The 16,611-nt window shown below is 41.5% G+C and overlaps 1 protein-coding gene across 1 annotated transcript in view; it reads right to left on the reverse strand.

The window, feature by feature from the left end:
- Positions 1–16,611, reverse strand: part of stard9 (StAR-related lipid transfer (START) domain containing 9) — a 286,706-nt gene that overhangs the window by 56,781 nt on the left and 213,314 nt on the right. Inside the window, exons 21-22 of the mRNA XM_048599610.1 lie at positions 15,173–15,223; positions 1,256–1,476 (exon numbers count right to left, since the gene is read on the reverse strand). Of these exons, the coding sequence (XP_048455567.1) occupies positions 1,256–1,476; positions 15,173–15,223 (272 nt within the window). The remainder of the gene's footprint in view (positions 1–1,255; positions 1,477–15,172; positions 15,224–16,611) is intronic.

The following is a 16,611-nucleotide window of genomic DNA, read 5'->3' on the forward strand; positions in this document are numbered from 1 at the left end:
ACATTCATCCTATCTATGCCCCTCTATACACCTCAATAAGGTCACCTCTCATTCTCCTACATTCCAAGGAATAAAGTCCTATCCTGGCCAACTTCTCCCAATAACTCAGGCCTACTAGTCCTGGTAACATCCTCGTAAACCTTCTTTGCACACTTTCCAGTTATACGTCTTTCCTAGAACAGGGTGACTAAAACTTACACAATAAATCAGTGCTATTTCCTTTCTTGTCTGGAATTGGAAACATTTATGAATTTTGTTTCTAGTTTCACCTTCACCTGGTCCATGGCTGACTTTCCAGTTCCCTTCCTTGATATCTCTGTTGCCATTTCTAGGGATAGCCTGGCCACCAATATCCACTACAAACCCACTGTCTCCCACAGTTACCTGAACTTCACACTTTGCTTTCTGTAACGATTCCATTCCATTCTCCCAGTTTCACTGTCTCTGTTTACCTCCTCCTCCTCACAACTCAAGGCTCCAGACACACTGTCCAGGTGAAGCAATGATCTACCTGCATTTCATTGAGTCTAGTCTGCTGGAATCACTGCTGACAATGTGGTTTCATGTACACTGGGGAGAGGAAACACGCAGTGGGTGAGCGCTTTGTGGAATACCTTCGTTCTATCCGTAAAAACGACACAGTTGCCTGCCACTTCAACACTATATTCCCATGCTAATATTTCTGTTTCAGGCCTTCTTCAGAGAAGAAGGGTCTAGACCCAAAGCGTCAGCTTTCCTGCTCCTCTGATGCTGCTTGGCTTGCTGTGGTCATCCAGCTCTACACCTTGTTATACCAGATTTTCCAGCATTGGCAGTCCCTACTATCTCTAGTACAATGATCAATTCAGTTTCTACAAAATATTTTCATTTATTCGCCTTTATCTTTTCTCTGCTACAGGTGCAGAAAGAAATAAACTTCCCCATTTTGATCGAATAGGTGTTGGTGTTGTTTGGGATGTATGCAGAAAATCACTATGTTCCATCTTTATAGTTGTTAGCCATCGTAAAGTATGCAAAGTAAACCAGGAAGAGCTGCAGCTCTCTTCAGGTGCTAATATTTATAATAAAAACTTTTTCTGACATCCCAGAAACCAGCTTTCTTGGGTGACACAACATATCAAAGGAAAGTGCAGTGTTTGTGTTATGTTACACATAACAATTTGTTTGCTTGCTGGTACACACACTTTCTCCCTACTGAATGTCCTTTCGCTACTGAGAGTGAATCATCTTCAAAGAAAAGCTTGCGACTACATACTTTTCTCAATTTGTTGTTTGAGCTGCTCCTGATCATGTTCGAGCTCTTGTTCTGCCTGTGACTGGGCTGCTTGGATGTGTTTTCTCAGTTCCTCAACGTAGCATTGCTGCTGCTGTACCTGTCCTTGGTAAAAAGTTTCCAATGCCTTCAGCTTTTGTTTGTATTCTTCGTGCTCCTGCTGTTTGTTTTGGTATCTCTCCCGAAGTTCTACTAGTTGCCTCCTGAGGATAAACAACAGTGAGTGAAATGTTATGCAATGCATGAACTCAAAGTTCACTGAACATTTCTTCTGCAGTAGCAAACAGCAGCACTGTTCATATTGTAGAGGTGGACTAAGTCCAGATATAATATTCCTGGACAACACTTCTCAAATCTATTATCTCTACAAACTAAAAGGACAGTGGCAGCAGTCACACACAATCCTAACTTGGATATGTAACGTCATACCTTTACTGTCTCTGGGTTAAAATGCTGAATGTCTTGAGCTAACATACTTGTGGAAGCACCTTCACTGTATGGACTGTAGAGGATCAAGAAGGTGCCTTTTAAGGGCAAAAAATAAATGGGCAATTATTGCTGGCTGTGGAAGTTCATTTTATTCTCACACTGTACAAGCTGGTACAATTCAGGTGCAGAAAATGGGAAACCTAGTCAGGAAGTGGCAGGCTTTGCGGTAACCAATTCTTGAAAGTCAACATGCAGCAAAAGGAAATCCTTTTACCACCACATTTTCAGCTCTTTCAAATCATCAGTTGATTTATAAATTCAATATAAAATAAATCATGACCAAGCAACCTGACAGCAGCTGCCTGAACTTGTATTAATCTGTTCGCCAAACTTGAATTTTAAACACAAAGTTCTTTCCCTTCATCACCTCACCAATCTATTCTTTCATCACTTGATTGATCGGTACACTTCTGATTTCTCACAGGCCAGCCGTTAAATTACCTAGCAGCAAAGAAGCTTGCAGCTCGTGAAAAAAAAAACCTGCTTGGCTGCGTAGGAACTGAGATACAAAGGCACAAACCACTCAGTGATTCTGCAAGATGCTTTAAATGGACCACAGACTACAGCAGTGCACTGTATTCAAGCTAACAGCATTCAAAAATATCACACCTTTGGTACTAAATTCAAAGCCATAAGCACACTAATTTGGTACATTTGCTAGGAGTCCAATATCAAACTTAATCATGGCATTTCTGGTGCAGGTACATTGGTGCAGTTTGCAAGATCTCTTGTATTAGTAATATTGCGGGTGTTGGTGTAGCTTCACAAGTTAAAGACTATAAAATGGAATTTAGCCAGTAACCGAAATAAACTACAATAAACAAGTCATTAAAAAAACAAGTCTGATGTTAAAACTAAAAAGACACAAAATCTCAAAATCCTAAGGTTGAACAGCTCCACGTAAACTTGTTTACGGAATGTTAAAAGTATATGTTATATAACGTTGTATTGATTCCTTCATATAGTTACAGCTGAAAATTTAATGTACACCATGTATCTTTTTAACACATTAAATATTAAATTCAGACAGTAAACACACAATCACAAACACACACTCCAATGTGTACTTGCAGTTGTTGATCTTACAGTAACTCCCCAGTTAACACACTGTCCTCAGAGAATGAATGGTCTCGGTCCAAAATGCCTTTTTGACGACGTCCAACTGCTGTTGTGAACATCCCTGAAGTTTAAGTCTTAATGGAAGCTTTAAGAATACTATTTTGAACGTGAACTTGCTGGTACAGTGAGTTAGTGTCCAACTTTCTGTGCCATCAGGCTACTGTAACTATGGCAACAAGTGGTTTGAATGAGTGTCTTCCCAATTAACCTTCATTGAAAGAAAGTTTATAACCAAAAGCCTTGCACGCCATTAGCATCTATGACCAGCAAAATGATAAATTAAGTATCAGAAATTAGAACTAAACTAGCTGCTTGTAGCATACAGAGTACACTATTTGATAGAATAACATGTATTGTAGATGACACTCTTCTATTCAGTATATCACTGAAACACAAACAAAACCCCAAATTATTCTATTGTTAAATAAAAATGCAATGATGCAGAAATATACAACAGGTTAGTCTACAACTATAGAAAAAAAAAGAGAAGTCAGTGGATGTTTCAGGTTTGAAGATGGTTCCCAACAGTTTAAAGATCCAAAACCAGAACCAACTTCTGTTCTCCACAAATTGTCTGTCTTTGTTGCTTTATCTCTTGGATTCCTGTATTGATTCATCATTTTGGACCTCATACTGTATCAACTCTGACTCTAGCACTCTAGCATCTGCAGTTCTTGCTATCTCCTAATCCTAGGACGACTTTAGTTTGCAACCAGGGAAATCATGAAACTCCCCACCTCTCTATGACATACTGAGCAACACAGATCAATGTGGGCTCAAGTTTGAACTAAAGACTTTGTCACATTAACTAATAGCTGAGGCAATATGATCAGTACTGCAGAGGCTCTTGTGGTCCAGTGGTAATGTCCCTACCTCTGATTTAGGAGACCTGGGTTCAAGTCCAACCTGCTCCCGAGATGTGTAATAACATCTCTAGACAGGATATCTAGGATCAGGACTGGATTGTCTTCAGGAACCTTTGCTTTTGGCAAGAGAAAATGTTACTTGCCTTCACACTCTCAACTGCTATATAGAAAGGCAGAGTTAGGAACAACAGGAACAGGAGCAGGTCATTTAGACCATCGAGCCTGCCCTGCCATTTAATACAATCAAGACTGAAGAAAACTTCAATGTCTTTCACCCACCCCATCCTCATAACCTGTTCACCATTGTAATCAGAAATACATAAATCTCTATCTTAAACATACTCAAAAGACTGAGCTTCCACAGCTCTCCATGGTAGAGAGTTGCAAAGGTTCACAATCTTTGTATTTTACATAGCCTCTTCAACCACTTCAGAATCATGCTTTACAACCAATTAAATACTTCAGTGAAGTGTAGTCACTGCTACAATTTATGAAACATGGCAATCAATTTGTACAAAGAATAGTGTTTAGGTTAATGACTGCATAATCTATTTCACCAGTGTTAGATAATTATACCATGGAGAGATCTCTTACTGTGCTATGAAAAATGGCCATGGCATTTCCTAAAAGCTGTCCAAGGGGACAGATAAGACCTTCATTTAACATCTCATCTAAAGAGAGGGTCTGGTTAGTGATGCAACAGCATGGGTTCACCATGAAGTACTCTCCTTCTCAACCTCTCTTCTTGCCTGAGCCTTGGGCTGAACCACCACCAGTCATTTCTCTAATGAGAAAGCAATCCTATGATCTGTTAAGACTATAGCGACTTTATCTTTAAAACAGGGCACATCTGGCAGTGCAGCACTCCATTAGTACTGCTGTAAGCTTCAGCTTTCAGTCTCTGTATTAGCACTTAAAGGCACAATCTGTGGACTCAGGTGAATGCACAATCCCAAAGATGGGAAGGAATTTCTTCTCTGAGGGTTTGTGAAGTCCTTGCCACAGAGAGCTGTGGGGGCCACAGTCCTTGTGTGTATTCAGTGCTGAGATAGAATCTTGATCAGTGGGAGAATCAAAGGTTGCATGGGAAAAGGCTGGAAAGTGGAAGTGAAGAATGATCCTATTGAATGGCAAAGCAAGCTTGAGGAGCTGAATAGCCTATTCCTGTTCTTACTTCTTATGGTCTTACATAGCATTCAACATTTCCTTATTATTTTCTTGGTGTCCCAAATCAAATGTTGACATTTTCAACTAAAAATATTATAAATTCACCTGCATTTGAATACCTGTGTAGAAGACTGCCAGGGAAAACATCGCTATAAAAGGGCCATTTCATGTATTCCAGATCACCCAAGCATGAAAACTTGAACATACATTTCTCAAACTTTAATTTGTTTAATGCTTCAAATGCCCTAAAAAAACTTAATGGTACTGATTTTCATCACAGTCATAAGTTTCAGTAAGTCATAAGTGGCATTGGGATTTGCCTAAATACATCACAAAATTAGAGAAAGGTTACAGTTTGGAAGGAGGCCACTCAGCCCATTGTGTCTGCTCTAGCTCTTCAATGAGCATTATTACCTACTACCAATTTGCTGCATTTTCCCCATACATAACCAGTTATACTGCTAAATCAAGTTTCTCAACAGCACTGTTTCTTTTTCTAGATGCAAGATCATCTTTCTTTGATGCCCTAACACCATTTATCAGAAGATAATTAACACTAATAAAATTACTGATTTAAGGTTATTCCCGATCTATTCAAACTAATGTTTAAAACAACACATGTAAAGGTCTTCCAATCTTAAATTTGAATTTTATTTTCTCTATATCAAATCACAGAACTGCCCTATTAGAAAATCATCAACGTGCATCATAAAGATGCATGCAAGTTTCTCTTGCACCTGCAGAATACAGCTGGACATGATTTCAGCTGAATACAAACAACAGCAAGATGGATCTAACTGAGAAATGCCAAATCCTTGATGTACATAAATACACTTAATTTCCACAGGTTTCTTCTACTTCACCCATGCTTTCAATGTTTTGAAACATTTTGCTTTGTGATTTTCACCCTGCAAAAATGGGGCTTTTATATTAATCAACCTATACACACAAATACATGGCTGAGACAGCGAAGAAAATTTTGAACATCACTTCTTCTGGGGTTGTCTGATCTAACGTCTGGATCAACAAATCTCTCTTCAAAATCTTGAGCCACTAGTCTCTCTTTAACCTTTTATGTCTCATTGGCAAGTGCTTTTTCTATACATATCCATTTATGAGATAAGGCCGACTCTCATTAATCTGGCACTTAAGAGTAGAAACTAAACTCCTTCCAACGATCCAATTCTTTTTGTTCTGTCTTTCTTGCGCCGTGAGAGCTGCTGAAAATGATTGCTTTCCTAGGAGATATTGAAGCCTCAAGCATTTGATCCAAAACTTCAGTTAGGCCCAGGAGCCTGTTGTTGTTTGACACTTTAAAAAAAAATTTCATGTGATGTTAGCATCACTGACTGGGCCAGTATTATTTCCGATCCCCGAGAGCCTTTTGAGAAGGTGATGGTGAGCTGCCTTCTTGAACTGCTGCAGTCCATGTGCTGTACGTATACCCACAATGCCCTTAGGGAGGGAATTAAAGGTTTTGATCTGGCGACAGTGAAGGAATGGCAACATATTTCCAAGTCAGGATGGTGAGTGGCTTGGAGGGGAACTTGCAGGGGGTGGTGTTCTCATATATCTGCTTCCCTTGTCCTTCTAGATCGAAGTGGTATTGGTTTGGAAGGTACTATCTAAAGAGCCTTGGTGAATTTCGACAATGCATCTTGTAGATGATGGACACTGCTGCTACTGAGTATCGGTGGAAGAGAGAGTGGATGCTTGCAGATGTGGCGCCAATCAAGCGGGCTGCTTTGTCCTGGTGTCAAGAATGTTGTTGGAGCCGTACCTATCCTGGCAAGAGAGGACTATTCTATCACACTCCTGACCTGTGCCTTGTAGATGGTGAATACGTTTTCGGGCATCCGGAGGTGAGTTACGTGCCGCAGAATTCCTAGCCTCTGCCCTGCTCTTTTATATGGCGAGTCCACTTGAATTTCTGGGTCAATGGTAACCCCCAAGATGTTGACAGTGGGGAATTCAGTGATGGTTATGCCACTGAATGTCAAGGGGGTGATGGTTAGATTCTACCTTGCTGGAGATGGTCATTGCCTGACATTTGGGGTGCAAGTGTTACTTGCCACTTGTCAGCCCAATCCTGGATATTGTCCAGATCTTGCTGAATTTGAACATGGACTGCTTCAGCATCCCCACTTCTGACCTAATGATGGAGGGAAGATCAATGATGAAACAGCTAAAGATGATTGGGCCTAGGACATTACTCTGAGGAACTCCTGCAGAGATGCCCTGGGGCTGAGGTAACTAACCTCCAGCAACCACAACCATCTACCTATGTGCCAAATTTAGCATAGTACAACAACTGAATTAGGAATTTCCAGATTGGAGAATCTGTCCCCAACACAAAGTGTCTGCCAAGGCCTCCACAGTTGCCTGTGATGTCATCAGCTGTGAAAGTCATCTGTCGTGCCAGGGCACATCGATGCTATCACAATGCAGTCTGTAATGGCAGCAGGTCCTGTGAATGCGCAGATCAGGAGACATGGTCCTGCAACAGCTCTCGCATATGTACAGCCACTAACAAACAACTGTGGAATGAAAAATAAACATGGCTGAGAGAAGAGCTGGACTGCCAGCTCAAGGTTCCAGGATACAGAAGCCATAGGCGTGACAGAAGTATGAGAAAGTGAGGAGGGAGGAGTTGCCCTTTTGATAAGGGAGGACATAACAGCAGTGCTTAGAGAAGATATTCTTAAGGGGTCATCAAGGGAAGGAAGGGATGGTCACTCTGTTGGGACTGTATTATAGACGCCCTCCCCCCAAATAGCCAGCAGGTACTAGAGGAGCAGACATGTAGAGAGATTGTAGATAACTATATAATAATAATTGTTTGGAGATTTTAATTTCCCCTGTATTGAGAGGGCCACTCAGATTGCAAAAGGCCCTTATGGGATGGAATTTGTCAAATGTGTCCAAGAAAGTTTCCTAAATCAATATGTAGAGGACCTTACTCGGGAGAGTGCAACACAACCTCCTCTTAGGAAATGAGGTCAGACAAGTGACTGAAGTGTCAATTGGACAGCACTTTGGGTCCAGTGACCATAACTCTTAGTTTTAACATACTTAAGGAAAAAGATAGGACAGGTTCACAGGTTAAGGTGCTGAACTGGAGCAGGGACAATGTTTTGGCATTAGACAAGATCTAGCAGAGGTCGATAGTGAGTCTGTTCGAAGGAAAAGGAACGACTGGCAAATGGGAGGCTTTTAAAAGTGTGATATCAAGAGTCCAGGGACAATATGTCCCTGTTAGGGTAAGGGGAAAAGCTGGCAGGTTTAGGGATCCCTGGCTGACGAGGAATATTGAGGCTCTGGTCAAGAAAAAGGCATGCATTTGGTTTAAGCTATTGGGCTCAAGTGAATTCCTAGATGACTATAAAAAGTGTAGGAGCACACTTAAGAGGGAAATCAGAAGAGCAAAAACAGGGTATGAGATGGATCTGACAGATAAGGTTAAAGATAATCTCAACAGGTTCTATAGCTATATTAAGAGTAACAGGGTGCCTGGGGAGAGAACAGGACCCCTTAACATCAGCATGGCCACCTATGTGTGAAGCCACAGGAGATGGGAGAGATTTTTAATGAATATTTCTCCTCAGTGTTTCAATGATGGGACCTTTGTTATTTGTTATTTACATAAATGATCTGGATGTGAATGTACAAGGAAGGAAGGGAAATAAGTGGGGATGTTTTGGATTGCAAACATATTACCAGAGAGTGGTGATTGCAGGCTTAAAGCACATTAAGGTGGATAAATCCCTTGGGCCTGATCAAGTCCATCCTTGGACATTGTGGAAGGCTAGGGAAGAAATTGCAGAAGCCCTTGCAGAGATTTTTGCTTCATCTTTAGCCATTGGTGCAGTTCCAGAAGACTGGAGGATGGCTACTGTTGTTCCATTGTTTAAGAAAGGTAGCAAAGACAAGCCAGGGAACTACAGGCCAGTGAATTTGACATCAGTGGTGGGCAAGTTATTGGAAAGGATACTGAGGGACAGGATCAATCAACATTTGGATAATCAAAGTCTGATTAGGGATAGTCAGCATGGATTTGTGTGCAGGAAGTCATGACTGACAAATCTTTTGGAGTTTTTTGAAGAGGTAACCAAGAGGATAGATGAGGATAGGGCAGTGGATGTTTTCTATATTAGTAAGGCCTTTGAGAAGGTCCCGCACAGCAGGTTACACATGAAGGTTAGGTCGCATGGGATCCAGGGAGAGCTACCTAATTGGATTCAAAACTGGCTCGATGGTAGGAAGCAGAGGGTAATGGCTGAAGGTTGTTTCTCAGACTGGAAGCCTGCGACTAGTGGTGTGCCACAGAGGTCAATGATGGGACCTTTGTTATTTGTTATTTACTTAAATGATCTGGATGTGAATGAACAAGGCGTGATTAGTAAGTTTACGGATGATACAAAATTAGGAGGTATCGTTGATAACCAGGAAGGTTATCAAAAATTACAGGGGGATATCAATCAGATGGGGAAGTGGGCTGAGGATTGGCAAATGCAATTCAATACACATAAGTGTGAGGCAATGTACTTTGGCAAGTCAAACCAAAGTAGGACTTATACAGTAAATGATAAGGTCCTGAGGAGTATCATGGAACAGAAGGACCGAGGAGTACCAGTACATAGTTCGTTGAAAGTGGCATCACAGGTGGACAGGGTAGTGAAGAAGGCATTTAAAATGCTGGCCTTCATCAGTCAAGGCATTGAATATAGGAGTTGGAATGTTATGTTACAGTCGTACAAGTCGTTGGTAGGCTGCACTTGGAGTACTGTGTTCAGTTTTGGTCACCCTGTTATAGGAAGGACATAGTTAAACTGGAAAGTGTACAAAGAAGATTTACGAGGATGTTGCTAAGACCAGTAGGCCTGAGTTATAGGGAGAGGTTGGCCATTATAGGACTTTATTCCTTGGAATGTAGGAGAATGAGGAGTGACCTTATTGAGATGTATAAAATCATGAGGGGCATAGATAGGATAAATGAACATAGTCTTTTTCCCAGGGATGGGGTATTGAAAACTAGATCTCATTTAAGGTGAGAGGAGAAAGATTTAGGAAGGACCTGAGGACAACTTCTTCAAGCAGAGGGTGGTGCGTGTATGGAGTGAGCTGCCAGAAAAAGTGGTTGAGGCAAGTACAATAGCAACATTTGGATAAGTACATGGATGGGAAGGGTTTAGAGGGATATGGACCAAATGCAGGCAATTGGAACCAGTTGAGTGGTGACCATGGTCAGCGTGGCCCAGTTTGGGCCGAAACGACTGTTTCCATGCTGTATTACTCTATGACTATGACAAAACCTTGGTTCGGCCACATCTGGAGAGCTAGACAAAACCCTGGTTTGGCCACATCTGGAGTATTGTGTCCAGTTCTGCTCGCCTCATTACAGGAAGGATGTGGAAGCATTGGAAAAGGTGCAGAGGAGATTTACCAGGATGTTGCCTGGAATGGAGGGAAGGTCTTACGAGGAAAGGTTGAGAGAGCTTGGGCTTTTCTCTTTAGAACGACGAACGATGAGAGGTGTACAAAATGATCAGAGGCATAGATAGAGTGGACAGCCAGAGACTTTTTCCTAGGGTGGAGGTAGCTATTATGAGGGGGCATAGTTTTAAAGTGAGTGGAGGTAGATATAGGGGAGATGTCAGAGGTAGGTTCTTTACTCAGAGAGTGGTCGGGGTGTGGAATGCATTGCCGGAGAGGGTAGTGGAGTCAGCCTCATTAGGGGCATTTAAGCAGCTATTAGATAGGCATATGGATGATCGTATCAGGTAGGCGTGGAGGTTAGATAGACCTTTGGTTTAGGGTAAAAGTTCGGCACAGCATCATGGGCCGAAGGGCCTGTACTGTGCTGTACAGTTCTATGACTCTATTTCAGACTTGGAACCAAGGCCAGGGATTGCAGGCTGTAATATGGTATGGTATGATTCTTCACCTGTGGGTTAGTGTGCAGCAGGCACAGCATTTCATCTTTAAATGAGAGTCTAATCATTCCAGTAAGGGAATAGCACATTTAATCCCATCTCAAAGCACATTTCACTCCAGCAAGCTGCAACGCAAAAACCACACAATGTTTTAATTATTTTCCCACTATGGGAGCAAGTGAAAGGAAGGAAAGCCTTAATTAGTCAAGATCCCTCGGAATTGTGAGATGCTTTCTTTCTGTCCATTGTGTACAGTCACAGGGCAGTGTCATCTCTGTGACAGGCTATAGTAGTTCCATTGCTGGGTGATGAACTCTGACGCAAGCACACCAGCTGGAAGTGAGCTCATCACAGACATTTACTTTGGGATGTGTGGGGATTCCTCTTTTCGTATATAACCCTGCCTGATGCCTCAGTAATCCTTACTATGCCCAATTCATCCTAAGGCACAATTACGCTTGTTTTATTACAGATCGCGTGTGTATTGACATTTAAACTAATTTTAATAGTATTTGCTCCCAATTTAACCATTTTAAAACTCTGTTCTATAATTAGTTACTCCTTTCCAATCAATATACTCCTTTTATTTTATTTTTCTCTGCTCTCCCTCTTTCTGCTCTTTCATATTTAAGTGCAGTAATTCAATCTCAAAAATGTAAAGTATACACTATAGAGTATTTGCAAGTTTAAGGTGGTAGTATAGAGACTGTACATCAACAGTTAGATTCTGATCAAAGACAGCAACACAGGTAGAACATTATCGCTGACTAGCTCACTGCTTGGTAAAGGCATAATTAAACCTGAAGTCCCCTAATTTTCCAACTTTACAAAGAAACAATCACAGAATGTTTGTATTGGACAGTTAGAACTTGCATTTACTTTTGCAGTAAACAAGAAGATTTCTACTGCATAAGTAATTGTAAGTTCTAACTGCACAATATAAACTATTTCTCTACTAGTGTAGTTAACCCATTAACACCTTGATAGCAATACTGGCCCTTTTAAGGAACCGAGTCTCAATATCTTTCTTGCTGGTCGTTTGAAGTGTTCTATCAGTCAGGACGCTAAATTAGTTCAGACTGGTGCTATTCCAAGAATACAAACAGGAATTGCTGGAAAAGCTCAGCAAATCTGGCAGCATCTGTGAAGAAAAAATCAGATTTAACGTTTCAGGTCTGGTGACCCTTCCTCAGAATGGACCCAAAACATTAACTCTGATTTTTTTCTTCACAGGTGCTGACAGATCAGCTGAGCTTTTCCAGCAACTTCTGTTTGTGTTCCTGATTTACATCATCCACAGTTCTTTCGGTTTTTATGGTGCTATTCCAAGCCTGTGCCAGTACCATTCTTATCCTCCCTGATTTACACTGACATCAATTAAAGCAAACACAGCAAATGTCTGCATTCAAGTTTCCAATGACAGGTTCCAGCAATCTAAGTAAAAATAAATCTACATATTCAAAACATTTAGACACAGTGCTTTAATATACCTCTTCAATATATCCCAAAGGACTTTAGGTGGAATTAACTACTCTGAAGTACACCAGATGATAGTGCAAGCAAATGCCATAGCAAGATTTTATACAGGGGAGGAATGTACGTAATAACAAACAAATCTCTCAGAGAAACAGCTCAAAATAAATTCAAGAACTCAACAATGCACAACTGGGACAGCCATGCGGTCCACATCATTAAGATAATGGAGTGTTATTACTGCAGCCTCACACATCTGTTGCAGTTTCAGTTTGTATATCATACATTTTATAAGTAGATCCAGATTAGAAGGACTAATCAACTATAAACATTTCAATATTAGGAGCATTGTGGTTACCAGCTGAAACACCAGGTAGAGCAGAATGCCAACATCTGCCATGATCCTATTGATTGGCAGAGCAGGCTCAAGGGTTGAACAGCCCATTCCTGTTCCTATTTCTTACATTGGCTTAAGGGTGACTGAGCAAATTGCATTTATCACACAACCTTAAACCGCAGAGAGTGGCCATTTAGCCCATCATGCCTGCACAGGCAATGTGGCCTCTCACTAGGTGACATTCTGAGTTCTACTGTTCCACTGGGCAGAGTCTTGCTGGAGCAGTGAACATCCTGATGGTGGGACTGGGTGGGAGCAGGATATCTACTTAGAAATGGCTGTATGCAATCACTGGCAGCTAACTAGCTATGCTGAGTGAAGGGGTAAATCAGTTATGTCAGATCTCACTGGGCAAAGGTCTAAGTGCCCTACTGGAGACAGGTATTCACTTTCTGCAGGCAGCAGCATCATTCTATCAGAGAGGTCTCTAAACTTGAACTGCTGCCACCACATTCCCACCTGCCACACTTGAATCTCTAGGGTTGTAAGCCATCATCCTGCAAGCTCTATCACTCACCTCCATTCCCTCCATTGCCCTCAATCAACTGTCTGTTCATACATTAATAATAGATTTCTGCCGCTTGCCAACAAAAATCATAGACTCCCTTTAATCAGTGGCCGAGTTACTTCCCAAGTGTTATTTCACCATTGAGAATCTGACCTTTCACCTACATAATTAAATACCCCTACATGACTCATTTCTGCTCCAAGAAGCCCCATTATATTATGTCCACTCTATTATTTGAAAACCCTGGGAGGAGATGCCTTAAATGATTCTCTTTTTTAAAAGATTGGTTTAATTTCAGTAACAGTTTGAGACAGTACAGCATTTAGGATGAACTTTTGCATTATTTTCTCGAGACTGTCACCATCATTGCCTCAGAACATCGATAAGTGGGAAAACCAGGAGTGAGGAAATGTCCACTTAGGATTCAACATCAGAGTATTGTATAAATGACCAGAGCTAGGTAATGCAGATGGGCAAAGACAATTAGGGGATCAAGTACAGAAACAACTAAAAATTAGTGAACAGATACAAAAGAAATTTCAAAAGACTGTAGGAATCTTAACCATAATTCAAGGAGATAGCATACAAATAATGCTATGTTAGAACTGTGCAGAAGTCTCATTAGACACAGTTCAGAGCACCATAATTTGGGGAAAATGTAATAGGTCTGTAGTCAATGTTGAGGCTGCCCAGAGTAACTCCCTCCCAATTGCAGGCCACTATGCCATCACCTCTTCTGGTCTGTCCTGCTACAGAAATGAGGAGGAATTTCTTCAGTCAGAGGGTGGTGAACTCATTGTTGCAGAGCACTGTGGAGGCCAAGTGTTTTTAAGACAGAAATAGATAGGTCTTGATTGGAAAGGGGATCAAGGGTTACAGTGAAAAGGCAGGAGAATGGGGCAGAGAAACATATCATCCATGATCGAATGGCAGAGCAGACTCGATGAGCCAAATGGCCTAATTCTGCTCCTATGCCACATGAGACAGGATATATCCAGGGATGATGGTGAGGGTGTAATACTCACTGTAACATATCTTTAGACAATATCAGGATGTGTGTAACAGGTCTGTGGGATAGCTCTTCAGATTTTAGCACATGCTCCCAGATGTTGGAATGGAGCACTTTGTCAGATTTACATGTTCAATTCCAGCCTTGGATCACTGTCTGTTTGGCATTTCCACATTCTCTGTGCGTCTGTCTGGGTTTCCTCCGAGTGCTCCAGTTTCCTCCCACAGTTCAAAGATGTGCAGGTTAGGTGAATTAGCCATGGTAAATGCAAGGTTATGGGAAGGGGTGGGGGATGGTGGTTGGGGTTGGGGGTGTGGGGGAGGAGAGAAGTGGGTCTGGGTGGGATGCTCTTTGGTGGGTCAATGCAGACCCGATTGGCTGAATGGCCTCTATCTGCACTGTAGGGATTCTATGACTCTATTTAATTAGGTGAGATGGTGGCATATTTAAGCCCTGCCGCAGCTAAGACGCAAGTAACCAATGAGTGACCACGTGAGGCCTTCATCCCTTCACTGCTGCTTTCAGCCCAGCTGAGGGTGTGCATGTCAACATGCAGTGCACCCACTAGTTTGGGGTTCCTCAATCAAAGACATTCAGTGCCTAAGCAAGAGACCTAATATTGAGAGGTGGAGAGTCCTGCCAACAGCCACTGCCCTTGCCCCCAAATATATCACTACGTTTTCACCCTGCAAAATCCTTCCAATATTACCTATGCCCTGCTTGCTCCTCAATTCTGGAATTCCCCTACTGTTAGTCCATTCTGTGTAATAATAATTTTTTATAAGTTTCAGCTCAAACCTTTCCAAGTCCCTCGAAAACAAAGACCAATTGTTCTGAAGAAGAGTCATACCGGTCTTGGAAATGTTAACGCTGTTTTCTCTCCACAGATACTGCCAGGCTTGCTGTGTTTATTTCTAATGTTTGGGGTAGTTTCTCACCTGGTTTCACTTAGCTCCATCTCTTCATCCTTCTCTTTATCATGTTCAAAGCTGTAAAATTCAACACGTCAGTTTGGTTAGACGACCCTGACTTGTCCTAGTGATAATCTTTTCCCTGTAGATATATAAATATACATTTCTAATTAGAACAGAAAGTTAAGTGGGCTGCAGAGGTATCACACTGTGGCCTACTCCTGGTCTGAATAGCAAAACTTCCCACTGATTACATTTAAAGCTTGTGCCCTCTCAACCTATCAAAGGTCATTTCAATGGCAATTCAGGACAACCACAAGGAAAGAAATATCCTTGGGCAGTTCTCCTTGGAGAGGGACTTCTCTTATATAAGACATATGCTTTAAGAGTCATTACCACCACAAACCAGGGTACTGTTAAGTAGTGGTTATGCTCCTGCCCTCAGAATTTTATTTTATATATTTTATATATGTTCGTAGGATGTGGTTCTATCCCTAATTGCCCAGAGGACAGTTAATAATAAACTATACTGCTGTAGGTCTGGATTTACATGTGGGCCAGTTTCCTTCCCTAAAGGACATTAGTGAAGAATATGTGGTTTTGTGATCGTTAACAATAATTACATGGTTGGTATTTGGGCAAGCTATTCCAGAGACCCCAGATTGCTGTGAGAGAGGAAGTTCAAGGATTTTTGACATGGTGGCAGCAAAGGAACAGTATACAGTTCCAAGTCTGGATGGTGTGTAGCGTGGAGGGGAACCTTTCTGTAAAAAGGGACTTTATAAAGCTGCAGCTCCATTTAATTACTTTGTTTCAATTTAGGATGTTGAATTGAAATACTGACCCTGTAGGAAACACAAATCTGCATAAACTACTACCAAATTTAGCAGCCTCTGCACATTATTTTATATTTAGGCAAAGTTTCAGTTCACTGTTACCATTATTTATTTATGGCAATACTTTTCCCCCCCATTCTCAAACAGACGAGTTGATCTGAGATTAGAGTGAAAACTTAGCCCATTCAACTGTCTGATCTGCATGCTCCCCACAAATAACTGCTTTAAAACAATACACAATTTGAACCAGTGAGCCTAGAAAGCAGCAATCAAGTTGAATTCAATAACTAATGCTAACACTTTACACACACGAGTGAGCTCAAGATTGAATGGAAATTACAACAAAAGAAATGAAGTAATTCAAACTTAAACAGTATAAAACACCAGCATGGTGGCTCAGTGTTTAGTACTGCTGCCTCACAGCGCCAGGGACCCGGGTTCAATTCCACCCTCAGACAACTGTCTATGTGGAGTTTTTACATTCTCCCTGTGTCGCGTGGGTTTCCTCCCACAGTCCAAAGATGTGCAGGCTAGGTGGATTGGCCATGCTAAATTGCCCATGGTGTTCAGGGATGTGTGGGTTATGAGGGATGGGCCTGGGTAGGATGCTCTGAGGGGCATATGAACTTG

Source organism: Rhincodon typus, chromosome 8 (assembly GCF_021869965.1).
Source record: "Rhincodon typus isolate 14 chromosome 8, sRhiTyp1.1, whole genome shotgun sequence".
Taxonomy (NCBI): domain Eukaryota; kingdom Metazoa; phylum Chordata; class Chondrichthyes; order Orectolobiformes; family Rhincodontidae; genus Rhincodon; species Rhincodon typus.